This window comes from Dasypus novemcinctus, chromosome 18 (assembly GCF_030445035.2).
Source record: "Dasypus novemcinctus isolate mDasNov1 chromosome 18, mDasNov1.1.hap2, whole genome shotgun sequence".
NCBI lineage: Eukaryota > Metazoa > Chordata > Mammalia > Cingulata > Dasypodidae > Dasypus > Dasypus novemcinctus.
The window spans coordinates 61,375,580-61,402,728 of record NC_080690.1 but is presented as its reverse complement, the minus strand read 5'-3'; the positions used below and the strand labels follow the sequence as shown (position 1 = coordinate 61,402,728).

The 27,149-nt window shown below is 52.1% G+C and overlaps 2 protein-coding genes across 6 annotated transcripts in view; both read right to left on the bottom strand.

Moving 5' to 3' along the window:
• Positions 1–1,517: 1,517 nt before the first annotated feature.
• CCDC97 (coiled-coil domain containing 97) lies at positions 1,518–11,007 on the bottom strand. 3 transcript variants are annotated; one of them, XR_011646362.1, is made up of 5 exons: positions 10,870–11,007; positions 7,184–7,639; positions 5,689–5,967; positions 4,146–5,247; positions 1,518–3,596 (listed from the first exon to the last, which is right to left on the bottom strand). XR_011646362.1 is itself a non-coding variant. In XM_004479906.5 (5 exons), the coding sequence occupies exons 1-5, from the start codon at positions 10,910–10,912 to the stop codon at positions 3,651–3,653; spliced, it is 972 nt and encodes a 323-aa protein (XP_004479963.1). In that variant the 5' UTR covers positions 10,913–11,007; the 3' UTR covers positions 1,518–3,650. The 3 variants fall into 3 exon arrangements, 2 of the variants coding, with proteins under 2 accessions (XP_004479963.1, XP_004479962.1); XM_004479906.5 differs by having other exon boundaries at positions 1,518–3,714; positions 5,118–5,247; XM_004479905.4 differs by having other exon boundaries at positions 5,118–5,247.
• A 2,910-nt stretch (positions 11,008–13,917) lies between these two features.
• HNRNPUL1 (heterogeneous nuclear ribonucleoprotein U like 1) overlaps positions 13,918–27,149 on the bottom strand; it is a 36,371-nt gene continuing 23,139 nt past the window's right edge. For all 3 annotated transcript variants that reach the window (XM_058280292.2, XM_058280291.2, XM_058280293.2), the window contains exons 11-15: positions 18,929–19,097; positions 17,907–18,239; positions 16,285–16,574; positions 14,937–15,128; positions 13,918–14,561 (exon numbers count right to left, since the gene is read on the bottom strand). In XM_058280292.2, coding sequence (XP_058136275.1) covers positions 14,445–14,561; positions 14,937–15,128; positions 16,285–16,574; positions 17,907–18,239; positions 18,929–19,097 — 1,101 coding nt within the window. In that variant the 3' untranslated portion in view covers positions 13,918–14,444. The remainder of the gene's footprint in view (positions 14,562–14,936; positions 15,129–16,284; positions 16,575–17,906; positions 18,240–18,928; positions 19,098–27,149) is intronic.

The window sequence follows — 27,149 nt, the reverse complement described above, 5'->3', positions numbered from 1 at the left end:
GTGTATTTTGTTTCTCACATGAGTTCTAACAGTTCCCGATGTTTGTGTCTGAGTTCTGGGTTAATGTGTGTGTCTCATGGATTGTCCATGGTTTCTCTACCACACATGCTGTTGTTCTGTTTGTGTGTCTGTGAGAGGGCTGTACTTAGCTGTGTGTGTGCCTGTGTGAGTGTGTCCATCTCAGCAGCTACATCAGCCGCTGTGGGGTCTGCATTCTGTGAGCCCACACGTGGGCTGGGGGCTTCAGCAAGTGTGAGGAGCGGGGTGGGTCCCTGCTGTCACCATGAGGGCCTCTAGTCCTCACCACAGGTGGGTGTGTCCACAAGCAACTGCGAGGGCAGGTCTGCACTCCGCGCTGGTGTTTCAGGGGAGTGTCGTGTCTTGGATGCGCCGCTGGCCTCCGCCGTGTGGTGGCGGAATCTGTGGCGCGTCCCCTCGCTGGCTGGTGCCACGCTGGCTTGGGGCAGGCTGCAGCGGGCAGGGCAGGGCAGGGGCTGCGGTGGGCACTGGCCCCGTGCCCAGCCCTCGGTATAAATATCCCGGGCTGCCGGCCGGCGGCTGTGTTTACTTGGCCCCAGCCCGGGGGTGGCCGCAGCCTCTGGGTGCTGGGGGCGGGGGTGAAGGGCCAACAGCGCAGACTCTCCCTCTGGCCAGGGCGGCCTGCAGCCCAGCCGCCCCTGTCCTGTGCCCTTCCTGGGTGGGGGTGAGGTGGCCACCCACCTCCATTTTGGGCTGCTAGTGAAGCTTTGGCCTGAATGTCCCCGCAGGGCCTCCAGGGTCTGGGAGAGAGGAGAGGGGGGAGGGCTGGGCGGCTGGGCGCTGATGGGGAGAGCGAGCAGGGAGGGGGAAGGAAAAAATGAGGGCAAACCAGAGAGCAGGAGCAGGAGCAGGAGGGAAACAGGACAGGGACTTGACGAGCTCAGAGGCTATGGGAGAGCGCGACAAGGTTAGAGGGAGAGGCGGGACAGAGGCACAGGAAAGAGGAAGAGACAAGGGCCCAGAGAGGGGATTTGAAAAGAACGACTGGGACTAAGCCAGGGCCAAGCCGTGAGAAAGGCTAGCAAGGGGCAGGCAGTGTGGCAGAGGCAGTGAGGAGGCAAGGAAAGAGGGAGTTGGTTTTAGCTTTGGCAAGAGGCACAGAGGTGTCAGACACTGGGGAGGGGCTGAGGCGGCGCCAGGGCAGCGGGGAGACACGGGGGTGGGGGCCGGATGCCCAGGAAGGGTCTCTGGCTGGGCCCTCCCGCCCTGACTCAGCCTCTCCGCCCACCCCATCCCCGAGCGCGGGGCCGTGGGTTCAGCCCCTTCAGGCTCAGCTGCTCTGAGGCTGTGCGCCGGGGGCGAGGCTCACCCCCTTTCCCGCCTCCACCTCTCCTGTCTCCTCATCTAATCCCGTCCCTGTGATGGGCTCCACCTCTGTCTCAGCTAGAGGCTCACATCTCCATCTGACTAACCCTAATTCTGACTCAATTGCTGGGTCTCTTTCTTTTTGCTATGACATACTTCCGTATGGCAAAATATATCACAAACAAATTTAATGATCAAATGATAAATTGGCCAAAAATGTGCCTGTCACCAAGGGCTGACACCTCAAGTAGGCGAAGAGCTCCGACACACGGACGGCACAGACCAAGCACCTGAGAGAAATACATCGCTCATGGCTCCGGCTCTTCCGTCTTTCCAAGTGCGGTGACGCCGAGGGTCTCGCGGGCCAGGTTGCCCCAGACCTGCTGCCGCTTCCTCCAGGCAATGGGACAGCAGCCCCGCTGGCGGCCACAGCACAGGGTGCTGAGGGCCCAGGGCCTCGGCTGCCCTTAGAGTCCACGGCATCTGACGGTGCCCGTCTGCCCTTGTCTTGCTCCCTGTCCAGCTCTGGGTGGCCCTGGGAGCCCGTTGCAGATTTACCTCTGATGGCCATGTGAACTTGAGCAAGAAATGTGTCCCTCCCGGGCCTCCCTTTACCCATCTGTGAAAGGGGGCAACGAGGTGTGCTTCCTTGCAGGGGCCTGGCATAGGATGTCACAGCTCTGTCACAGTAGCTACAATTATTTAATGGTCTCCCCACCCAGTGTCCCTCTGCTCTTTCTGTGTCTGGCTCTGATTCTGCCTGACCCGCAGGCTCAGCCCTCACACTGGCGTGAGGCCCCAGGGTCAGGAGCCGGGATCCCAGGAGGTCCCAGGGGCTCCCCTGCCCTCTGGGCTGCGTGCGGAGGGAGGCAGCATGGAGGGTCCTTCAGGCTTGGCCAGCGTGGGTGCCATTCCCTCTCACGGGAGGGGTCCCCAGGCCCCACCTCTCTGGCCTCGGGATCCCCAGTGCCTCCCGTCTCTGTGTGTGCCTCCTGGGGGAGCATGAGCCCAGCGTGGGAGCTTGGGACGGCGGGACGCCTGGTTCTCACAGGCCGGCGGCTGGCAGCTGAGTCACCAGGCAGCCATCTGGCTCCCATTAGCCCAGGCGGTGGGGGGCTCGGCGGGGCAGGCCCTGTGGCTGGCTGGGGGCAGGGACGCTGGGGCAGGCCATGTGTGGGGGATGACTCAGGACCCATGATAACAGCCTGTGTGGATTTGGGGAGTATAAACAGAAGGAGGCAGAGGAAGTGAAGGAAGGGAAAACTGTGGCTGGGCAGAGGGGGCTGGTGGGACTGAGAGGAGAGCCCCTCCCGTACCCCTCTCCACCCCCAAGCTAGCCTTGCCCACCCCTCCCGAGCCTGTGTCCCAAGGGAGAGGTGGGCGCTGGCAGCCACCCAGGTCCCCTGCCCACGTGAGCTGCATCGCTTAGCAATCAGCCTGGGGGTAGGGGGTGAAGCCAGGGCGAGAGGCCACGGTGGGGTGGGGGGTGGGAACCCAGAGAGATAAAGGTTGAGAGATAGGGAGGCACAGAGACGGGACAGAGGCAGACAGGGACAGAAACGGACTGCCTGAAAGAACCACCCCAGGGAGAGGATGGGAACCTACAGGGGTGAGGAGGTGCCGGGAGTAGGACAGGGACATGGAGAGGTGGAGGCCGAGGGGGAGGCCCGCGTAGCCCCTAGCCCTTACTCAGGCACTGGGCTCAGCCTGGCCACGAAGGGCCCCTCTGGCCACGAAGGGCCCCTCTGGCCTGGGCCAAGGGGAAGCCCCTCATGATGGACCCTGTGGTGGGGCCAAGCCCAAGGCACAGAGAAAGGCAGAGTGGAAGAGAGGGGCAGGGAGATACAAAGAGAGGGAGGAGAACAGAGGAAACAAGAGACCCAGAGAGAGGAAATGGCAGAGACAAAGAAACAGCAAGACAGAGGCAGGGGACAGGGGTCAGAGAGGGGCAGGGGGAGGGGAGAGGTAGGGAACCCCAGAAACAGGTGGGGGCGTCTGAGATGAGAACCAGAGCCAGCGAGGCTGGTGGCAGCGGGGGCTGCCTGGTGTCCCCTGGGCGAGAGTCGCTGAGCCGGCCTGCGGTTCGCTCCCTGTGGAAGCAGGGTCAGGGTGGTGGGATGGGCAGGGTGCTTCAGTCCCCATCCAGGTCCGGGCTAGGTGCGTCCTCAGGCTCCTCCTCATCGAAGTAGCGCTCCTCCTCGTCCCGCGCCACGATGTCCAGGTTGTCGAAGTCGGGGTTGTCGTCCACTGTGCTGCAGGGGAAGGGGGCCGTCAGGGGGCTGGGCCAGGTCAAGGGTGTGGGGACCCTAAGGCCAGAGGCCGTGTGCTGGCAGCTGCTGACCCTCGGAGCAGGTGGTTAGCCTCTTCGGGCTTAAAAAGAGAAAGGCAACATTTTACAAATCAGAGATACACATCTGGATTTCGACTTCTTCTTTACAAGCTGGGAGCTGTGACACACGTGGGCCCGCAGTGCCCTGGTGGCTCTCACCCTCTGACTGTAACCACTGGCGTCGAGCGGGCAGAGGCCAGGGATGCTGCCGTGGGCCTGGAGAGCGCAGGACACCCCGACGGCAAGGACGACCTGGCCCGAAAGGTGAACCATGCCGCGGTGGGGAACCCCACCTGTGCACAGTGACCCCTTCTGCCAGCGAGGGAGGCGCTGCTCAGCTCCACGCCCGCTGCCCGAGGAGATCTAGCCCTCACCCCTCAGCCCGGTGCCTCCCCGGCCTGGGCTGTCTTGGCCTCCAGCACCTGCTGTCCCCCTCCCAGGAACGCTTCCTGCAGGAATCTATGTGGCCTACCCCTCACTTCATGCAAGTCTCCGCCTCAGAGATGCCTTCTCTGACCACCTCGCCACTCTTGCCCCGACCCGGCTGTCGTTTTCTTCCTGGCCCCATCACCACCAGATGCCAGATAACGCCGTCTTCCTCAGGAGACTGGGACCCTTTCAAGGCAGGGAACCCTTTGGTGAGTTTTGTTCTGTGTCCCAAGCCCTTTGCCAACCCCCTTGCATGTGGGACCGAGGCTCTGCGAGGCCAAGCTTGACGTGGACTGGCCAGATCTGCTTCCAGAGTGGGAGTGACCCGTTTGGGCCGGCACATCTCTGTGAGCCGGGCAGCTGGGCAGTGGGGGTCACAACTCTTGTTTTACTCTGAGCTCCCGAGGGTCCAAGCAGAGAAGCGTGTTTGTGACTACGCAGCTCCTAAGCTGCTGGGGCTGAAGCTGAAGCAGGGCCTCTGCTGCCAGACCTGCCGGGACCCCCGCAAGAGGCTGCCTCCGTTTGCAAAGCCATCTGCCTTTGGCTCTGATACTTGCTTCTCCTGATGGCAAAATCCTTTTCCAAAGCAGGTGGTCCAGGTGTCTCCCTCCCCAGGGCTAATACTGGAGAGACACAAGCAGCAGGAGTGCAGCGGCACTGACCACGGGCCCCTTTGTGCAGGTGCTCATCCCGCAGCGTAAGCAACCAGGATCTTAGGGAAGAATTTAGGGTGCCTGGGAAACACTTGGGGGGGCTTGGGTGGTGGCACCTTACCATGCAGAATGGAAGTACCCCAATATTGTATCAACACTGACTTGGGGGTCAGCACTGCTCATTCCTCTTCCTACAGATGAGGGCACCGAGCCGCAAGGTCACCCAGCCGCCTCCTGTGGAGCCGGATGATGTGCAGGCCCAGGGCCCACGTCCCAGGATTATTTTGGGGCCTTCTGGCACCATGAAGAGAAGCCATCTGTGGACGTGCATGGGCCTTGGGGGGGGAGGGGCCCGGGCGCACCTGTAGTCGAAGTCCCCGTCCTTGCCATCCAGGAAGCGCTGGTGCATCCGGCTGGTGAACTCTTCGCGCAGAATCAGCCTCTCTTCTGAGTCGGGGACCCAGGCCTCTGAGTCTTGGCCGGGCCCCTTGTCTGCGGGGGGACGACACCACCGAGTGGGGTGTGAGGAGTGCACTTGGGAACACACGTTCACATGGACCTGCTCCTGACAGCCCCGTGCTGCCTTCCTGGGCCACACATGGAGCACATGACATGGTGCTACAGAGAGCATGAGCCCACACACCAGGGTCAGATCTGGAGGGTGAAGGGCAGTGAGGGTGACAGAGGGAAGCTGTCTTGGGCAGAGGGAACAATACATGCAAGAGCCCAGAAGTCAGGGGTCATTGGCACCTTAGAGGTGGCAGTTTGAGGGTGGGGACAAAGAAGGGACAGGACACACAGGGCTGGAGGAGGCAGGGGAGGGCCACGCATCTGCTCTTGCAGGTTGGGGCTCAGCCTGTTGTCACAAAAGAGGGACAGACAGGCCTATTGGGGGGTGTCCAAATGCGGGGCCTTCCTGCTACTGGCGCTCACCTTCGTCGTCGCTGTCCTCCTCGTCTTCCTCCTCCTCCAAGCAGGCCTCTTCTTCCTCCTGCTGCTGGAGCAGCCGCTGCTGCAGCTCCCGCTCCTGGTAGGACTGGAGCAGCAGGTCGGAGAGCGGGCAGGCAGGGGAGCTGGGGCTGCCAGGTTTGGGGAGCTGAGGGGTCGGGGCGCGGGCGCTGAGCTCCTCCTGGGTTAGGTACTGCCCAATGTACTGCTCATAGAGCAGCGGTGCCCGGAACCGCATCTGCTCGTCGCTGAAGTACTCGCCCCCTGCAGGAGGGGAGACGGGGAGCACAGGACTCAGGGACATGCGGGCCAGGAGAGGGCTCAGGGTGGGGGATCTGCCCGAGCAGATATGGGTCCCCGGTCTTGGGCCGCTGAGGGCAAGCAAGTGTATGTGATCACGCTCATAGGAAGACGTGTGCACTCAAGTGCACAATCAGGTGTGTGGGAAAGTGCACAGATCCTGAGGCTGTGCCGTCATGGGGGAATGGGTACATCCAGATCTCATCTCTCCTTAGAGAGGGTCCTTGGGGTAGGCCTGGCTTTCCAACCCCAAAACCCAGTCCTTCACAGCTGCCCTGGCTGCCTGTGCCTGCAGGAATGGGACCACAGCGCCCACTGCCCCGAGTCCCGCCTTCCGAGCCAAGGACACTGGAAGGGGCCCTGAGGGTCCCCGGGCCCTCAACACTGTGGGTCACTGTTCTTCTCTGTCCCCTGACTCTGCCCTCCATTCTACCTTCTTCCCATCCCCATCTCTCTGTTTCTGGCATCTTCCACTGAACTCTTTCCTTCCCTCCTCCCTGACTCAGACCGTCACCTCCCCCCCAGGTCTGCTTCCTTCCCTCTCCCTTTCCATCCCTCTCTCTCCTTCTTACTTTCCCCACATCTGTCACCTAATCCAACCTCATTCCCTCACTCACCACCCCCTTCACCTGACCCCACCTGTCCTGTGTCTCACCTGTCTTGTATCCACCTGTGTGCCTTCTCCCTTACCGGAGTTCTAACTCTGCCTCTGCTTCATTTGCTCTGTTAATTTTGGTTTTGGTGTCTTGGTCCCAAAGATGCTTTTAATCATACCATGGATGAAAAGGTTTCCTTCTGTGGCATCCACATGCTGTGTCTTGCTCAAGGGGCTTTTGTGTCACCGAAGAGCCCCCTGGTTTTTTTCACTGCCTCTGTGTATAATGCGAGGCAGGGATCTACCTGTCCTCACGCATAACCAGTTATCACAGCACTGTGTATCAGACACGCCTTTCTGTCTTCGACTGGATTCTGACCCCTGCCCACTGACGGTGCCTTTCCCTCCCGTTTGTCTCTACTTCACTCTATCCCTCATTTCCCATCTCTGTTTCGGTCTCTCCCTGTGTCTCCACTCTGTCCCAAACACATCTCCTAAAATCTGTCTCTGGATTTCTGCTTTTGCATGCCTGTTTCTCACGGCCTCTGTCTCAGTCTCCCCTCCCTCCCCACCTCTGCCCCACACCTTGGATGAGCTCACGCAGGGCAGCGTAGCGCCGGTTACGCAGGCGGGTACGCAGGGCGCGGGGCCGGGCGGTGCCCTGCCGGGCCACCTCAGCACAGTAGAAGTCTGCGCGGTGGTCGCCCCGCAGGTGGCCGAAGCAGGCCAGGTGCTCCTCGCGGAGGCCTGTGCGGAAGCGCTCCAGGAACACCAGTGGCTTTTCGTGGTACAGCTGGCGCAGGATGGCCACCTTCTCCGGCTCTGTCAGGTCGGGCTCCCCCTGCTGCTGGCTGCACACAGGCAGGCGGCTGGTGGCCACAGCACGCAACATGGCACTCACCGCTGCCTCCTCGGTCCTAGGGGGGCTGTCACCCAGGGCCCCTGGTGTTCCCTCTGCTGCTTCTACCTGGTCCTGGGGCCTGGATGGGACTGGGGTCCAACTTAGCTCCCCCCAGTGCCCAGGACTGGGCTCTGTGTGACCTGTGGGAAGAGGGGAGATTTGCTAGTCCAGGGATGGGAGTGAGGAAGGGAAAGGGACTGCGCCAGGGGACTGGGTGGAAGGGGACCAGAGGCCCAGTCACTCACTCGTTTCACATTTACTGAGCATGAACTACATTCTGGGCACAGTGAACAAAACAGGGTGTGGGGTCAATTCCTCTGCCAGCAACGAGTTGACGTTTTACTGTGGGACACAGACAATTAACAACGTAATTTCTGAAAATATATATTTTGTGTTAGTTGGTTCCAAGAGCCATATCATAAAATAGAAGAGTGGCAGTGGGGGTAGGTGGAGTTGGGTGGGGAAAGCTGCAATATTAAGTGGGACAGTCAGAGAAGGTCTTGCCAAAAAAGTGGCATTTGAGTAGAGACTAAGACTGAAGGTGGTAAGGGACTGAGCCAAGAGATTTCCAGGGAGAATGTTCCAGGCAGAGGGACCAGCAATGCGAAGTGAGGCAGATGGTCTCCTCATCACCTCATTCACGTTTTTGCCTTTTTACTTATTCACAAAGTCATGAATATATGCCTTCATGCTTGGACTCATTCACACATTCATCCAGCCACTCTCCAGTGACGCCGCCTCTATACGAGGCCCTGAGCTGAGCCACGCTGAGGACCCACAGGATGAATCCAGTCTGGCTCCTGCCCTCAGGGAGCACCCAGTCAGATGGGGGAGGCAAGTAAGTCAAAGAGAATATAAGCAATGATAACAGCGAAAATGAGTACTGGGCAAACCTTGGTGAGAGCTGCTTCCTGAAGTGGTGGGAAGTGGAGCAAGGCTACAGCAAGTGGGAAATACGTGAAGACAGCAAAGTGTAGACAAGTCCTGTGGGGCACTTGGCTGGGACAGGGAGGAGAGAAGAGGTGATGGTCATAGGTGAAACCTGTGGATTCCAGGGAGGGTTTTTTTTTTAAAGATTAAAAAAAAAATTCTCCCCACCCCCTCATTGTTTACACTTGCTGTGTCTATCCACTTTCTTTCTTTAGCAGGCACTGGGAAATGAACCCAGGACCTCCTATGTGGGAGGAAGCCGCCTAATTGCTTAAGTCACCTCCATTCCCTGCTTTTGTTGTGTCTCTCATTATGTTTTTCCTTGTGTCTCTTGTTGAGTCACCTTGTTGTGTCAGCTTGCTGAGCCTGCCCATTGCACCAGTTTGCTGTCTTCTTTAGCAGGCACCAAGAACCTAACCACAGACCTCCCATGTGGTAGATGGGAGCGCAATCGCTTGAGCCACATCTCCTTCCCAGGAGGGTTTTAATCATTGAGGCAGGAGAGGACTGAGCTGGAGTCCAGCTCCAGCCAGGGGCTGTGGAGGAAGGGGTGGGAGAGTGGTGGGGGTTACAAAGATGTTCTGGAGCCCGTGGGGACAAGCCATGGGGCTGAAGTGCTGGGAGGGGAGGGAGGCATCCAGGATGAGGCTCAGAGCTCTGGTCTGGGAAACCGTCTGACTGTCCCCAAGACAGGAACATGGATAAGAAGCAGGTTTGGGACGTGATGGTGTGATGGGCCCAAAGGACATCCAAAGGGAGGCACCTAAGAGACAGCCAGTACATGAGTTTCTTGTTCAGGAGAGAAGGGCTGGCCTGTCTGGGTGAAGGAAATGAGAGGTGTGTGTGTGTGTGTGTGTGTGTGTGTGTATGAGAAAGCAGTGACTGGATTGGAGGAAGGTATGGCAGGCTAAAAAGTGTGTGTGTGTGTGTGTGTGTATGAGAAAGCAGTGACTGGACTGGAGGAAGGTATGGCAGGCTAAAAATGGCCCCCCAAAAGATATCCACGCCCTATTCCTTGGAACCCATGAATACTACCTTATACAGGAAAAAGAGACTCTTTCCAGATGTGATTTAGGTTAAGGGTCTTAAAATGGGGAGATTATCCTGGATTATCCAGGTGGGCCCTAAACACAATCACAAATGTTCTCATAAGAGAGAGGATGAGGGCAACTTGACACACAGAGGAGACAGCAGTGTGAAGACACAGGCAGAGATTGGAGTGACGCAGCTACAAGGCAAGGAATGGTGGCAGCCATCGGAAACTGGAAGAGGCCAGGGACAGATTTTCTCCCAGAGCCTCCTGAGGGAGCGCAGCCCTGCCAACACCTTGATTTTGGCTCAGTGATACTGATTTCATACTTCTGGTCTCCAAAACTGTGAGAGAATAATTTGCTGTTATTTTAAGTCACCCAGTTTGTAGTAGTTTGCTTCAGCAGTCACAGGAAACTAATACAGAGGCTGAGAAGGAGCAGCCCAAGAGACCAGAAGGGCAATGAGGAGTGATGTCACAGTTAGTAAGGGGAAATTTATAAGATAAGGGGAGGGGTCAACAGCATTGAATTCTCCAAGCAGTCCAGTAAGAAGAAAACTTAATAGGGGTGACTGGATTTAACTGCACGATGGGAACTCATTGGAGACACTAATCAGAGCAGTTTCTAAAGGTAAAAGGCAAGTTGCAATGGGCAGGAGGCGAGGAAATCGAGACTAGAAGTGTAGTGACTCTTCAGAGAGATAGATGGTGGCTGGAAGGCAGCACGGTGTCAAGGGATAGAATTTATTTTAGGCTAAAAGTTTTTTTTTTTTCATGGAAAATTTCAAACATACACAAAGGTAGATGGTACAATGACATTCTCACCCCTCCATATAGCCATTATCCAGCTTCAGCAATTACGGATTCATAGCCAACCTCCCATTAACACCTCGCCCCACACTGGATTACTCTGAAGCAAAAAATGGGAGTTTTTTCTTAAGGATTGAATTTTAAGATGGGCTAACATAAGCATTTTAAACACATAGGAAGACATAAGGAGAAACAACGTGTGAATATGCAAGGGAGAGAAGTGGGCGCTGGGGGAGCATGGAAATAGGGCAAGGACGCTGGGGGACGGGGCAGATAGGACTGTGGGCTTGGCGAGGAGAGGGGTTAGCCTGCAACAGTGGAAGGGTTAGCCTGAGGCAAGGGAAGCCTCGATTTAGCATAAAAAAGGAGGCCACTTGAGAAGAAGGGTTAGCCTCGGACATGGAAAGGGTTGGCCTGGAAGTGGGAGATTAATTTCGGGGCAGGAAGAGGAAAGAAGTTAGCCTGAAGACAAGAGAGGGGTTACCCGGGACATAGTGGTAAAGGGGCAGGTAAGGTTGAGGGCAGGTGTCGCCTTATAAAGAGTCCTCCTTGGCGTTCCCGGGGAATCATTTCCCAGTGACAACGCAGCCGCGGCCTCACCCTCATCGGGTTCCCTCGCCGCCGCGGTCACCACGGCCTCCATCCTGCTTCTCTCCGAATTGTCAACCGCCGGGGCAGGTTCCGCACGCCGACCTCCACCCCACGCCCTCAGCAGCTACTTCCGCCGGAGCACATTTCCTTTGCCGGGTGTTCCGCCGTGCCGTGGCACCAAAGTTCCGGACCTGAGGCGGCCCTACCCTGCGCGTGCGTAGAAAAGGGGTGCCGGAGTCCCTGAGGCTTCAACTTCTCCTTTCTGAACTGCTACATAATTGGAATATCAGGAAGGCCCTGGACCGTTGTTCGTCTTGTTCACTGCTGTAACTCCAGCACCCAGCACAGGCGTCGGAGAGTAGCCTAGCATGCGTGATTTTGGTGTGGATGGTTTGAATGGTGGCCCCCACCACCTGGAGCTGCTGCACTCTCAGGATCTGTGCTCTGGTTTAGATCCCAGTCATTTCCCTTCATTCCTTCACATCTTGTAATCCTACTTTTGTCTTCACACCCAATCTGACTGGCATGGGATGAATGATGAAATTAGAGGTAGAACGTCCCACTTAGTTCCAGGACTCAGGGTGACATGGAGAGCATCTGCAGATGTGGAAGGAGGAAACCGTGGTCCCTCTTTACCCTATGGGATGGGCAGGGACACAACTTTGGGCACCTGTTACAAATAGGGTAGACAGGAGACATCACCAGTGACTACCCTGAATGGCCGAGGCTGGGATGGACTCGGGGCTAAGGGAACTTCAACGGAGGTGCCAACTCCAACCTGGGGAGGATCAGGGAGGTCTTTCTGTAAGGATAGGACATGTAGCTGAAACCTGAAGGATGAGTAGAATTTAGGGTAAGAGAACTAGAGGTAGGGAAGGGTCTAAGGCTGCAGGTTGTGCTAGGTATAGAGAGGATGGCAGGCCTGGATAGTTCTGGGAGCTCATGTATGGTCAGGTATTCCAACCTGAAGACCATAATGCTGCAGAGGATTTGAGAACTTCATGAATATTTATGCAAAATCCTACATACATGTGCATTTTCCAAGGTAGAGTTTCATGGCTTCTGTAGATTCCAAAAGGGATTAGTGACCCCTTCACCAGAATGAAAGAACCAGTGCTCTGAAGTTCAAAGGGAGAGCAGCAAGAACTGAAGCCAGCAAAGTCTGGCCAGGGGCCAGGCCATGCGGTGCCTCAAGCTGAGTTAAATAGCTCAAGCTCCTTATCCTGAGGGAAAGTGGGCATGAGACCTATGAAGAGCTCAGTGCAGTAATCCAGACTGTGGCTGAGAGCAGCACAGAACTCATCGTGCTTCCACCATCCTGGGATCTGTAAGTGAAGGAGGTCCTGGTTTGCTTCACCGGGATGGGAAGGGGCTAGTTAGACATGTTACTAGAAGAGGCCAGCAGAGGGTACTGTTGCCCCACACATGAACCCACAGGACCGGCAGTTTACACACATTTGAAGCACACCCCGCTGGCTCCATGAGCAAGGGTAACAGGCCCTCTAGGGTTGTTTAGCCTGTGGCCACCATGCTTGGCCACTTCTAATACCCACATGCCACACCCCTGACTTCGAAGCTAGTTCTTGAACTTGCTTGTTTGTAGCCTGTATCTCCTTCACAGAGCTCTTAGAATCTATGAAGGGATTAGGCTGACCTGGCCATCTGTGCCCCAGCATGGTCCTTGCAGAGGGTGAGGTATACAGCAGGTGCTCAGGGAATGCACTAATTCTGAGGTGCTAAGGAGGCAGGATGGTGAACCATGGGGATGCAATCAGAGACAAGTCTTGCCCTGGCTCACTCTATAATCTTTCAACCCCAAATCTCCCTTCCCCCACAGCTCTGACCGCTCAGTGCTGTCACCATCTTGTCTGGGAACTGGGAGCCCCATGAGGGTGAGGAAATGCCTTGGTCATGCCATGCCCCCAGCACCTTCCAGAATGGGCAAGGCACAGAGGTGACCAACATATACTGGCTGAATAAATGAAGCTCCCTAGAATCACCATTAGCCTGGACCACAGAGGATCAGGTAGGAACAGAGTGCAGTGCGCAGACGCAGACCAGGCCTGCGGTGGTCAGTCAGTGCCTAGTGATGACCCTCAACAAGTCAGCCCTGTCTCCATCCATCTGCCCCTCTCTCCCTGGGCCTTCTACTCTGAGATGCCTCAAGGCACTTGGGAATATGAATCAACCATGGGATGAGGAACCAGAGAACCACTTTAAAAATGAACTAGTGGATTTTAAACCAGGGGCTCCAGGAGGATAAAGGGAGCACAACTTCAGCACCAAAAATGGCATCAGGAACAAAGCCCCCAGTGTTTAATGAGTGAGTAAATAATATCCCCTTGAAATGGCCCCCATCCCAAGTAAAGGCCAGCTGCAGTGACACCTCAGCGTTTCAACCCTGCTTCCTTCCTGCCAGGAGATGCCACCTCATTTATTGAAAGAAAACAAAACAGGGCAAACATTTTTCTTAATAAGTGCAGTTTGTTAAGATTCTGTTAAAACATTGGCCAACAGGAAGTAAAAATAATCAGAGGAACATGGTAAGAAAAAGTTTGAGGTGTAGGACCTGGGAGACTTCTGGGAGGAGACAGTGGAAGAAACATCATTTTCTGAAAGGAAGGATCCCCCTAACCACCCTCACCTTCCCTCTCACCCGCTAAACCCACCAGAAACTACCAAGACACCTGGAATAAAAGGTTTCAAGTTCAATAGTCACACTCTCTCCAAATACAAAAAGCAGTTACAATTCAACTCAACACAGAAGCTTGTGTGCAAAGTTTTGGGGAACTGAGACATCGTATAAAAAGTTAGGTTAAAGGTGATTTTGTTTTTGCATGTGTGTGTGTTGTTCTGTTTCGAGGGTGTGGATCTTCCTTGGTCACCTGAACTCAGCAAAGAAATCGTTACCTTGATGAAATATCATCAGCTGACCCACAGTAAAAACTGTCAAATTCTAAAAATTTAAAAAAAAAAAAAAAAAAAAAAAAAAAAAAAAAAAAAAAGCATAATTACCAAAAAATAAAAACCCACAAAAAAACCTGTCACTGCTTCCGCCCTCCATATTTTGCTTTTTAAACTCTTTTTTTTTTTAAGTTTTTGATTTTTTTTTTTTTTTAATCCTGAAAAGAAGACAGTAAAACAGCTCCTGGAAGAATTTACAACAAACTGCATGAGGGGCTAGGAAGCTGAGGGGCTGGAGTAGGGTGGGGATGAATGGACAGGAAAGGGTCCTTCCCCTCAGTCAGTGTAGCCTCGCCATGTGACCAAGGGAGAGGGAGGAAGTCTTTAGTCAAAAAGGAAGAAGGGAGGAAAGGGAAGAGAAAGTAGGAGGTGGGGGGAACGAACAGAAAATAAAAGGTCACTGTTGTCTGTATGAATCCAGAGAGAAATGCCTGGCCCGTGTGGGGAGAAGCAGCCCCTTGGAGGGGAGGCAGAGGGCTGGAGGGAAGCTGGGCAGGGGGCAGCCCTGGGATGACCCCGTCCCCCAGCACCACAGGACCCGGTGGGGTAGAAGAGGGGGCCGAGGTGGGCGCTGGTGGAGGAAGCCAGCGGGAGCTTCCCGGGCCTCTGGGGTGCCTCGGCTACTGTGTGCTCGTGCCGCCCTGTGTGCTTCCGGAGTAGCTCCCGTAGTCGTAGTTGCCGTAGTACGGTGGCCACTGGCCCTGGTTCTGATAGTACTGGTTCCACTGCTGGGCATACTGGGGAGAGAAACCCAAAGGGAGGTCAGACTCAGTCGCAGGGGTTCCCTTAGCCAGACCCACCCTACCTCCTCCCATCCCCCACCCCACCTCAGGGTACAGTGACCACAGATGACAGGTACAGCAGCAGCCCAGGCACCAACAAAGCTGTGTGGACACTGGCCACTGTGCTGAAGCAGCCTGGAGGCCCAGCTAGGCCAGATATGATGCCTTTGCTTTCTGTATCGTAGCCACCAGCTCACCAAAAGGACTGGCTGTGCCAGCTGGGTGCTAACCTTGCGGCCAGGCCAGCAGGCCGCCCATCTCTTTCGAGAACACACCCCAGTGGGGCTCCTGAAAATCTCTTCGCCCATCAGCCTCCAGTCTTACACTTACCTGCTGATACTGGTTATAGCTGGGCTGAGGGTAGGTCTGTGCGGTAGGGGGTGGTGGTGGGGTATAGGGGGCCGGGTTGTAGCCGCCGTAGCTCCCATAGTTGTAGGCAGGTGGTGGCGGAGGTGGAGGTGGTGGGGCTGTGTAGCCCTGGCTGTAAGCCCCTTGGTTGTAGGGTGGCTGGCTGTAACTCGGCTGGAAAGGGGGGAAAAAACAAGGCTCCATGAAATAGCCATTTCAAAGCTGGGACAGAGGAAGGGCCTTCATAAGCAGTTGGCCCAGCTTAGTCACTTGGCAGGAGAAGGCAGGGATGGAGGGCAAGCCCTTGGGGACAAGCACATGGTATCTATTTAAATCCTAGTTAATTTTTCTATAAAACAAGAACCACAACATAACTACTCCCTTTGCATCTTTAATAAGTTTGTGCATACAAACCTTTTACTTAGTCCAGAGCTTATCTGTGGGGACTCTATTAACCCCAATTGATAGAGGAAGAAACAAAGCTCAGGGAGGTAAAATCACCAGGTCAAGGTCACACAGCTACAGAGTGGCAGAGCCAGGACTTGATGCTCAGGCTGTCTAGGTCCAGAGACTGTGCTTGCAGCCACTAGGCTACAGGGCGCCCAGCACTCACAACAAACCTTGGAAATGAGTTCTACTAACTTTAGTCCTTTAGATGGGGAAGAAAAGGCCTGAGAGGTAAAATTGTTTGTTCAAGGTCACAAAGCCAGGACGTTTTGAGAGTGGGGTTGGAATTAGAGCCTGATTCCTAGTCTTTAAGTCAGAACGGGACTGAGAGCCATCCACCTCTATAACCCGCAGCTGCTCCCAGGCCCAGCCTGCAAAAGGTGTGCAGGAAATGGCTGTTTGATAAATGAAGATTGCCTGGGTATACCAGGGACAGGTCAGACTTTCCAAGAACTTCAACCAAACCCAAGTCTGCTTAAGAGAGTACTGCTCAGGGAGGGCCAAGGGCAAGTCCTCCTCTGGCGTCTATTTATTACCTAGCCTGAGGGCCCTTGGGCAGACCCCTCCCTCTCCTTGACCTTGGTTTTCACATCCTCAAGACTGAGAAATGTACTAGCTGGCAGGGAATAAGGCTTCTGGTGCATTCCCGAGGGTGGCAGGAGAAGAGGCAGGTTCTGGCAAAGTCCTGATCTGAGTTTGGAGGGATCTGTGACTGTCTAGGAGCCATCCCAGTCAAGAGCACTGCCAGAGAGAGAGATGGGCAGGGATGGAGGGGAAGTATGGAGTGGCTGGTACCTTTTTCTGATCCCAGCTCCTCTCAAATGCTTGGAGTAATGCACATGGATGTGAGCAGGCACACAAAAACACCTTCCCACCTCCTCACCTGTGGAGGGCTATAGCTGCTGATAGTGGGGGTGCTGGTACTGGCGCTTGAGCCAGGGATGTTGCTATTCTTGTTGTAGCTGCTGGTTCCTGGGGGATTCCGAGCAGGGCTGTAGCTGGGTGGTGGCGGTGGCTGCTGTGGTGGTGGTTGTGGTGGTGGTGGCTGCTGTGGTGGTGGCTGCTGCTGGGGGGTCCGGCTGTAGCTGCCTCGATTGTGGGAGTTGTTGTTATCTCGGCTGTTGTTACCCCAGCGGTTCTGGCTGTAGCCACCCCCGCCACTCCGGTTGAAACCTGCATTGGAGAAATCCAGATGAGAGGCCCTATCCTTCTCAACTTGCCACCCTCAGGAAATGCGGCTGCCTCAGTGACTGCTGTGTCCTCAGCACAGCCAGGCGTTCAGCTTTCTAGGTCTTTGGGTGGGCTCCCTGGTCCTGGCCCTGATAACTCTGGGTCATCATTGTCTGCAGAAAGGCTTGTCTCCCCCACTGGACTATGTCTGGTAAAGCAGGGACCAGAGTTGTCTTGGTTTCTACTCTGCTCCCACCATTTCCAACAGCTGTTGAACAAACTAGCACGAGATGCTAAGGAAGAGGGATGCTAAACACTGGGGATGACCATGAACAAGTCAGATCCAGTCCTCTTCTGGCTTGGCCAAATGGGCTAGCCTCTCCTGATCATGTGTGCTTCTCCAGCCTGGAACCTTTCCCCCTTGCTCTGGCAACTTCTACAGGGTCTTTGGAACTGAGTGTAGATATCAGTACCTCAGGAGGCCTTTTCTGAGCCCTACTGCCCTTACTCCCTTCCCCCCACCATCGAGGGTGGATCAGGTATCACCTGAGCTCACAGCATCCCTGGGCTTTCCCATTAAGTCTCAAATCCTTTTGGACTGTCATAACGGGGTAATGTGTCTGCCTGGGTCATGACTATGTCCCAAGAACTATAATATATAGTACAAGACTAACCCAGAGCAGGGCTCAGGACAAGCTTATTAAATTAGCGAACAAATACTTTACTTCAGAGAAAGCAGAGCTTAGTGATTAAAAAGCTGGGTAAAATTGCAAATATAAGTCTGTTTTTCTTTGAAACTGAATATATTATGAATGAATATGTTAATACTACAAAATGTTAATATCAGACAAGAAAACACATCATGCTGAGTGAAAGAAACTAAATACAAAGTACTACATATTGTATGATTCCACTTATAAAAAATGTAATTATAAATCAATTTATAAAGATGAAATTAGATTAGTAATTATATGGGGCTGGGAAAGACTGCTAAGGGGTGTGGAGTTTTCTTTTTGGAGTCATGAAATTGTTCTAAAAGTTTTTGTGGTGATGAATTCAAAACATTGTGATTATACTGAAAACAAATGATTAAAGTGATGGCAAAGTGACAGAATGCTGTGACATGTAAATAGGCAAAGGGCTTCAGGAGCACCACCCAGGGAGACTGGGATAATGGGAGTTTCCCTGAGTCCCTGAGTCTGACTCATGTCAGTTCTCTATCACAGCGTTCAGCTGGTGCTCAGTAAACTTCATTTACTGACTAAGAAGCAACCCCAAAGCCCCAGTCTGACCTGGGAACAGGGAGCAGGGAGCAGGCTGTGTGGGATGCCTCACCTCCTCGGTAGTTGCCTCCGCCGCCGCCTCCTCCTCCACCTCCTCCTCCTCCTCCTCCTCCTCCTCCTCCTCCTCCTCCTCCTCCTCGGTTCTGAAAGCCTCCTCGGTTGCCCCCAGGGGGCCCTCGGTTGTCATAGCGCTGGAAACCACCACCACCTCCACGGCCCCTAAAGCCTCCACCACCTCGGTTGTCAAAGCGCTTTTCAGGGGGTGGCCCAGCCTTGCGGCCTTCCTCATTGTACTGCCTCACCAGCTTGTCTGCTTCCTCCCGCTGCAGTTCAATGAACAGAACCTCATCCAGGAAGTCCCCAACGTCTGGCAATGTGAAGTTGGCTAGAAGAGAGGGACCCAGAGAGCACAAGAAGGGGTCAGTACCTTCTGAGGCCTGGTCCCTTTTACCTCCAGACCCTGGTCTGAGAAAAAGAAAGAAGAGGGAGCTAAAGTAGAGAGTGAGAAAGAGGTGAAATATTGTCTAATACCTCAGCCAAATGTCAGGAGCCAACAGAAACTTTTTCTTCCCTTTCCTAAAGAGGCTAAGTCCCACCAAATCAGTGTTTTTCTCCCTCTAGCATCACCACTGGGGAGAGGGTCAGGCAGGTGGAATCACTGTCCCTATTTTTACCAAGCCAGCCCACCCAGTGGGTTCAAGGCAGGATGACTATAAGGGGGTTTCTCTCTCCCTTTTTAAGGAGGTACTGGGGATTAAACCCAGAACCTTGTACATGGGGAAAAGGTGCTCAACCACTGAGCTACATCTGCTCCCTTTCCCTCATCTTTTGCCCCAACATCCTTTCCCTCATGCTGCCCCAGCCCCATACATCTGAAAACCCTGCCATGAGAGAGAGAGATGCGTAACATTTCCAGTCACAACTGGGGTAAACAAGGAAAGGACAGAAGCAAAGAAGCAAAAACATGATCAAAGGAAGAATGATTAAGGAGGGAGGGAGGGGAAATCTTTGTGAGGAGCCCTTTCTCTTGAAGACTCTGCTCTGATGTCTCTGTGGGAATCACCTGTATCCTACCTTTCATTTCTAACACCGCATGATCTGGGACATCCTTCCCTTCCTCGTCGGTTCGCTTTATTGTTCGGTCTTTTAGGTCCTCATCGGTGGGACAAATTACAATAGCTTTCCGCTGGAAGCCTTCAAATGGTCTCATTTTTCGTCTCTGGGCTGACCCGTAGACATTTGTCTAGGGGGAGGTAACAGAAGAGGCAAGAGATGATAAATTACACATTTTTCCTGAGGGGTGCTAGGTAGGCTAGGAATGAAAAGGACATTGGTTCTCCTTCTAGCAGAAAAACTCAGGAAACTGCTCTTCTTTACTTCTAAGATTCAAGTCTAAACTCAGAAATGAAACTCATGTGGGAAAAGCGGTTGCCATCAGGCATAGGATAAGGGCTTCCTAATGGCTAGGCCTTGCTTTTTTTTTTTAATTAAAGATTTATTCATGCCTTGAAACTGTAATCCCATTATAAAACTTTTATCCATTATAAAAGCCAAAAAAAAAAAAAAAAAAGATTTATTTTCCCCCTTCCCTTCCTCCCACCCTGCTGTTTTTGCTGTCTGGGTTGTCTTCTCTTCTCATTTTCTCTCCTCTAGGGTTCACTGGGATTCAATCCTGGAGACCTCTGACGGGGAGAGGTTCCCTGTCAATTGAGCCACCTCAGTTCCTGGTTTCTGCTGCACTTCACCTTGACTCTCCCCTTGTTTCTCTTCTGATGCATCATCATCTTGATGTGTGACTCACTTCCACAGGGCACTGGTTCAACTGCACAGGCACTTGTGCAGGCACTGGGTCACCACACGGGAACTGGCTTGCTACGTGGGCACGCTTTCTCTTCTTTTTCACCAGGAGGCCTCAGGGATCAAACCCAGGTCTTCCCATATGGTAGGTGGAAGCTCTATCACTTGAGCCACAACCACTTCCCTAGGCGTTGGTTTTTAATCTTATTGGTTCATGACTTTGTGTTTTACAACCCCCCCACTTCCCCAATTCTAAAAAGAATACATGCTCATGGTAATAAACTCAGAGTACAGAAGCTTAGAGCAAGAATTCCCTCATCCACCTCCCACACTAGTACTACTTCTCAGAGAGAACCTGTATTGAATTTCTTGTGTATACTTTTAGAAATAGCTACGTGATTTTTAACATGAATGAAATCATAATATTCAAACTCTTCTGCAGCCTTTTTTCACTAAATGTTTCTTAGATATCTTCTGTGCCAGCATTCTTTTTAATGGCTGCATAGTACATATAGAATAAAGTACTGTAATTAACAGTTCCCCTTTGACAGTTGTACAGACTATTTTCATCAGTGCTGTGGTTCTTTCATTCAGTTCTTCCCTGAAACACTGGCCTCAGCCACAAGCTTGTAACCACCAGGGAGCTTGGAAAGGCAATAAATACTCTGTGCTTTTTTCCAAGTGCAGTTTTGCTACTAATTTTCTCTTCCTCTAAGTGATGGACAGATGCTGGCCCAAAGCAGTGCTCCAAGACACAGGTGACTGGTACAGTAAGAAGGCCTTCCAGTACTGAAGCCATCCTATGTTGCTAAGCCCTCTGGATGAGAGCCCAGATCTTTCAGACCCCAAGACTCAGTCTTGGCACCTGAATCACATGGACACTCCAGAGAAAGATAGCAGCCCAAACCCTGCTCAAGACTTCCTGAATCAGATCTCTGGAGAGACCCAGGCACCCATACTAGGATCTCTCCCTATTTTAACTCAAGAACTGAAGAGAACTGAGGTGATGCAGAATATCTATATTTAAACAACTGTTCAGTGGCTCTAACAGAGAACCTAAGTCAATCTGTAAAGGGACATGTACAAATGAGAAAGAAAAAAAAAGCTATACGCTGAAGAGGCAGCCCGGCAGGATGAAAAGATCAATTCCTGGTCTGGCCACTAACTTACTCTGCACCAATCTTTACAGTTGCTTCATCTGTAAAACAGGATAAAAAGCCTCCCTCTTGGAGCTGTCAAGGATTGGGCAGGAAGATGACCACAACAGCAACTACCAACGCAGTGGGGGAGCTATGTGGGTGCAGGGAGCCACCTTGGCTGGTGGCAGGCAGTACAGTGCAATGGCTCAGCAGACCCTTGGCTCTGACCTGCTTGGCTACCCAACACCTGTGTAGCCCTGGGCCAGTCATTTCCCCACAGAGCCTCAGCCTACTCTTCTGCAAAACCAATTTACTGCATATTTTTTGATTCTCAAGCCCTGAACGGGGAAAACAGGACAAACGTCATCCGGTCACTGTGAAGACTCAATGAGTTCATGTGAGTAAAACGCCTTGGCTTAGCCTGGGCCTGGCTCAAAGCCAACACTCAACAAATGTGAGCGGCAGTGATAGGCTTGTCCGTGGGTGGGGTACTGCAGACATCTTTACTGTAATGCTGACTCGAAGCAGCCAGACCAAAGAAAGGTGAAGCTTTAGTGGTCTCCCCAATAGTAAGACAGGGGCAGTGAGATGGGAAGAACACAGGCTTTGGGGAAGGAGGTCTGGTTGAAATCCCAGCTATGCCCTTCCTTCCCTCTTTGTGAGACTGTGGACAAGCCTCCTGATGAGTCTGAGCCTCAAATTTCTCCACCTGAGCCATGGAAGAGGGTGGTGAACATTTACGGATGTGAAAATCTCTGGTAGGTGACAGGAGACGGCAGGTAAAGGAACTCAACATACAGAGAGTGGATCTGAAATACAGCCATTGTTCTCAGGATAGGCTTCCTAGTAGAAAATCAAGAATGAGAAAAAGACAAGGTAAAGAAGCTCCCCTTCTGGAACATAAAGAACAGGAAGCTGGGTTGTGGGTCAACCAGAGGCCAGAGAACCCATTGCAGGCCTGCTGGGAGACCTGTTCTCTAAATCAACCAGACCTCTGGCTCGAATGCAGACACCAGGCAAAGATGGCCTTCCATATTCTCCAGGGAAAGTGCCCCAGTCCCACTAAGGGGAAGCAAAAGGGTGTGTGGCAGGCATAAATATACAATTATTGGGGCCTCAAGCATATGCCCATGAAGCCTTGGGCCACAAGTGGTTTAAAAAGGCACATGACGCTGACAACAACAGAAGCGGACAAAGAAGACGATGCAGCAAATAGACACAGAGAACAGACAACCGGGTGAAGGGGAAGGGAGAGAAATAAATAAATCTTTTAAAAATAATAATAATAAATTATTGAAAAAAAAAAAAAAAAAAAAAAAAAAGGCACATGAAGTGACAGGAAAAGTTAAGGCCCTTGCTCCCACTGCTTTTCTGATTCCATTCCTGAAAGCAAAGAGAAAGGTGGAACCAGGCCATAGGAATACAGAATTTGGATTCCTCCAGTTCAAGAATCAGGTTTTCTTCTGGCATGAAAACCAGAGCAAATAAGTACTAGATCATTTTGATAACAAATCACTTCAGTGTTTGCTTGCCCATCCGAAATGACCTATTTTTACGTCTCTGAACCCCAAGGAGAAACACTTTCTGGTGGTTTTAGATATTACAGATCTGCCCTGTCAATGTCTTGAGGAGGAGAGAAATAACACTGCCAAGAGAGCTAGTCTGACATGAGGAACGAGGGCAGAGTGTACCTGGATTCATAAATTGCTGGTCTTTTATCTTGGGAAGTGGCAAAACTTAAGAGACATGGATCTTCAGATGCTTTGGAACTGAGGTACCAGAACTCTCCTGGTGAGGGTTTTCCCGACTATACCCTCCCCTCTTACTTCTTTAGCTTGGGGAAGCAAAGAAGAGCATCTAAAATATGCCAGCAGAAATGCAAATATGTGGCTTTTCTGGAGGAAAGGGAGTTAACTATCAGCAGCTGTTGCCACAGCAAACAGTGAGGTCAGAGCTCCAGGGCCAGCACGGCACTGCTATGGTCACTGGGGGCTGCTGGTGGCTGTTGCTAGGAGACTGGCACTATAGCACAACAGCTAGGTCAGCCTTTCCAGCTGTAGGGGATTCCCCTGCCAAAGTTCTACTTATCCCATTCCCACCCTATTTGAAGATGCTGACTTGAAGAGTAGGTTGGGGGCTGCCTGCATTCCCTGGCCCTCCAACAAGCCTCAGTCCCCAGCAACTTGGGCCATGGGACAGGACCTGTGTTTCTTAAGAGATGCTGCATGGGTACTCCTGATCTGTGACAGTCTGGGGACGTGAAGAAGCAACACCGCAGGCACAGGAGAAGAATTCTGCTAATAGCCTAAGTTCCCTAGGAGCCCCACTGTCTCCTGCCCACTTACTTGTCCCTGATCAACAGGGTCAGGCTGGCAGTCTGAGAAACTGGTTGAATCCCAGAGGAGCATATTTATGGCTGATGGGGAGTTTGCTCTAGGCTCAAAGTGAGGTGAACCCCAGTGGAACTGCATATGTAGAAGAGAACTGGAGTGTCAAGAATGGAATGAGCTGAGGCTTCAGGGATGGTAGGGGCAGAAGAAAGAAACACCCTCTTCTCCAATGCCTGCCAACAAGAGGTGGTTTACTTAGGGCTTCTGCTCTATCCCTGGGTTTCTGCTGCAGGCAAAGTTGTGGCATCTGCCAAGAGGGATAAGAAACAGGACTAGAACTGCACATTCTGGAGGCTGAGACCAGGTTGGTGATCTTGTCACGCCCAGTCCTGCCTTTGACCAAGGTGCCTGGCCTGGCGTGGGGCCGTTATCACCTGCTGAAGGGAAGCTGAACCATAGCCTTCAACTCTGGCAACATGGCCCTGGTGGGCCCTCTCAGAACCCTGCAGGAGCACCATTTTACTCCCTCACAGAGGGCCACCTCCTGCTCCGTAACCAACCTTGAAGCCCCCAGGCAGTCTAGGGAAAGGATAGGCAAGTCCCACTGCAGAGGGTTTCCACCTATAAGGGAGAACCTCACAGAGCTGCCTCAAACAGTATGGCCTTCTACTCCCCTGTTCTCCTTTCTCTCCAGCCCTTTACCAGCCAAGCAATTTTAGCCACTATCACTCCTCTGATAATCTGAATATGGGTCCCCAAGCCTCAACCTTTTTTCTCCCCCAGTTAGACCAGTAACAAGTATTGAGAAATGGGTAAAAGAACAGAGCTTCCTGAGACATGGGAGAGGACAGAAATATGCACTGAGATCTGATGCGGGCTCCTCCAGGCAGAGAGAATCTCAACTCTTTATCATCCTTCACATCCTGGTTCAGACACCCCAGCTCCAAAAAGCTTACCCAAACCTCAACAGTCCCAACCACTCTGGGCTGTGGCCATCCAGGGAGTCAGCATATCCATGTTCTACGAGTAAACTGGCTGTGTGACTTTGGACGGTTTCCCCTTTGGTGGTCCTCCTTTTTGTCTTTTTCTCTTCTGAAGTTCTACAACTGTACTGCTCACATGAGCTGAAGAGGCTGCTCATGTCATGGAGTTTAAGCCAAAGCCCTAACACAACAAGATCCTGCCTGTGCTTAAGATAAGTATTTGGGGTAGTGGCTGTGAGTCCCAGTCAAAGAAAGGGAGAATCCTGGCTTGCATAGCCGTCTGGCTTTTGCTGGCATGTTTTCCTTCCTTCTTAAGGATGGGCATTTCCAAGGACAACCTACGTAAGACCCAGAAGAGCCTGATACAGGGTGACCTAACTGCTCCAGAAACACGAGAGAAGGTAAAGGGCTTGGCCAAGACCTAGGGACTGCAGGCACTTTACCAGCAAAATGAGACAAAGATAGGCAGGAATAGTCACCGGAACATCCAAAAAAGATATTCTCAGGGTGTTAAAACACCACCGCCTCCAGGAAGCAGATGTGACTTGGGCAACTGAGCTCCCACCTTACACACGGGAGGTCTGGGCTCGGTTCCCAGTGCCTCCTGAGGAAAATGTCAGCAAGATGTTGAGTTGACATGATGGGCTGGCGCAACATGACGACGCAGTGAGATGATGCAACCAAGAGACAGTGTGAAAACACAATGGGAGATGCAAGAAAGCAGGGAGCGGAGGGGACTCCGGTGATTAGGCGCCTTCCTCCCACATGGGAGGTCCCTGGGTTCAATTCCCCGTGCCTCCTAGAAAGAAAACACCAGCACACAACAAACGGACACAGCAAATGCAAACAATGAAGGGGCAGGGAGAAATAAATAAAATATATCTTAAAAACAAAGAACAAAAACAAACAAAAAACCATGCCACCACTACCTTTTAGGACAATGAATACAACTAAACAAATCAGACTAAAATTTCAAAACGTTCTGACAAAGGGAAAAGAACAAAATGGCGAGCGGATGTAGCTCAGTTAGTTGAGTGCCTGCTTCCCACACGTAGGAGGTCCTGGGTCCAACCCCTGGTACCTTCTTTAAAAAAAAAAAAAAAAAGCCAGGAGTTAAAAAAATATAAAGAGGTCCTCAAAGAGGGAAAAGGCCAGCTGTATACACTGTTGATGACATTGAATGGGGGATTAACTGTGGAAGGCTTTCTAACTATCCCATGCTCAACTGTTTTGTATAAGATGCTCACCCCTGTGTGAAGGCAAGCTGGTTCCCTGGGGATGTTCAGAGCCCCGTAATTACCTCTTGGACAAGTCAACCATCACTACCAACTATGCCCTCAGCAAGACCCCTCTGAACTCATGATAATCTTAGTGTCCGGGCTAAATGTATGAAAGGTACTTCAGTTCATGCTGCACAAGGGGGGCAGTGTGGGTATTGCTACTCAGCTTACTCACGCACTCACACACTCCTAAGAAAGTACAAATGGCAAAGCTGAGGGACAGAGAGGCTTGTTTACATATTCCAAAATACAGAAAATAAGGAAATACTCTTTGCCACTTGAGAAAGTCCATTTCAGAACAAATGTCAAGTATGACATCACACAGCGGTAAATGTATGGAACTCATTAACTCAGAGATAGGAATTAACCTTTTTTGGGTCAAACGTCCCTTTGAGAATGCTGAAAGTCATAGACTCTCTTCCTATCCCAACTCAAAACTGCCTAGTTTGGGAAAAAGGAAAAAAGAAATGTGCATGCATACAAAATTCTATGTTCAGTTTCAAAGGTTCCCAGATCTACCAATGTTAAGAACTCCTGCTTTTTAACTGAAATGCAAGCAGAAAATACATGATGTAGATATGTACTTACCAGTCCTAAATACACACAATGGGAAGCTGGGACATGTATATCCTGTAGAGAAGTTAACAATACCAGCTAATATGTGCCAGGCCCTGTGTTAGGTATGGGGGTACCATTATGATCCCCAATTTATAGACCAGGAGACTGAGGTTCAGAGGGTAAGGTCAACTGCCCACAGGCACACAGGTAGGAAGAGGAGCTGGGATTCAAGCTCAGGACTCCGAAATTCATGCTCTTCCTATTTTGCAAAATGGCTCTCACCTTGATGATGGGCAATGAGTCTAAGGTAGGCTTGGATAACAGGGGCCAGATCCCACCCATACAATGGTCACCCCCACGAGGAAAAAATGGTTTTATTAGGAGTCTAGCATGTCAGGAAAACCCAAGTTCAGTGAAAGAGTCTAATATTAGTATAGGGCAAGAATTTAGCATTAGAGAATAGCTTCTCAAAAACCAAGTGTGACGCAGCAAGATGATGCACCAAAAAGAGAGACAGATTCCCAGTGCCGCTGACAAGAATACAAGCGGACACAGAGAGCAGACAACTGAGGAGGGGGGGCAGGGAAAGGGAGAGAAAAATAAATCTTAAAAAACAAAACAAAACAAAACCAAGTGTGAAAATAAAACAACTTCCATCTTAATACCATTGCGAAGGTCAGAAATGCCGTTGAGCGTAGACCCCATGAAATTTCTGGAAGCTTCTGGTGAAACAATTAGACTTTACATATAGGGAGAGCTCACTAGCACTGCTGAATCTGAGCTCCATATAAGGAGGTTTGGGGTGGGAGAAGCAGAGGAAAGGATGAGGAGGTGGTTCTCATCACTCACACAAGGTTATCTCAGTGTGCAAGTAGAGAAATCATAAGTTCTTGGATGATGGGTAGACTGGGAAAGCAGAGGGGCAGTGACTGAAGAAGCATAGTGTCTAGGTAATCTCTGCCAGAGTGGAGGACTATGTAAAGTCTTGAGTGAGCTTGTCCCCAGGAAGTCCTGGACAACACTGGCATTCCTTCCTGCGGCCCCTGGAGTAGTTATTTGAGTTCTGTTCTGACTTCATTCAGGCTAAGGGCTGTTGTACCCTCATTAATAGCTGACCCCTATGACCAGCACTGCAGTCCAAGAGCATTTATGGGGAAAAAGAAAAGGACCAGAGGGGAATTCCCAGGTACCTATTAGGACCCCTTCCC

Bases quoted from the DNA above. Each gene is read 5' to 3' on its own strand.
- CCDC97 (XM_004479905.4), bottom strand. From the start codon at position 10,912: ATGGAGGCCGTGGTGACCGCGGCGGCGAGGGAACCCGATGAGG. The intron at 5,968-7,183 runs GTGTGGGGCAGA...CCCCTCCTGCAG, and splicing joins CCTGCGTGAGCTCATCCAAG to GGGGCGAGTACTTCAGCGAC. The intron at 3,597-5,117 runs GTGCGCCCGGGC...CTTCCCCTGCAG, and splicing joins GACGGGGACTTCGACTACAG to CACAGTGGACGACAACCCCG.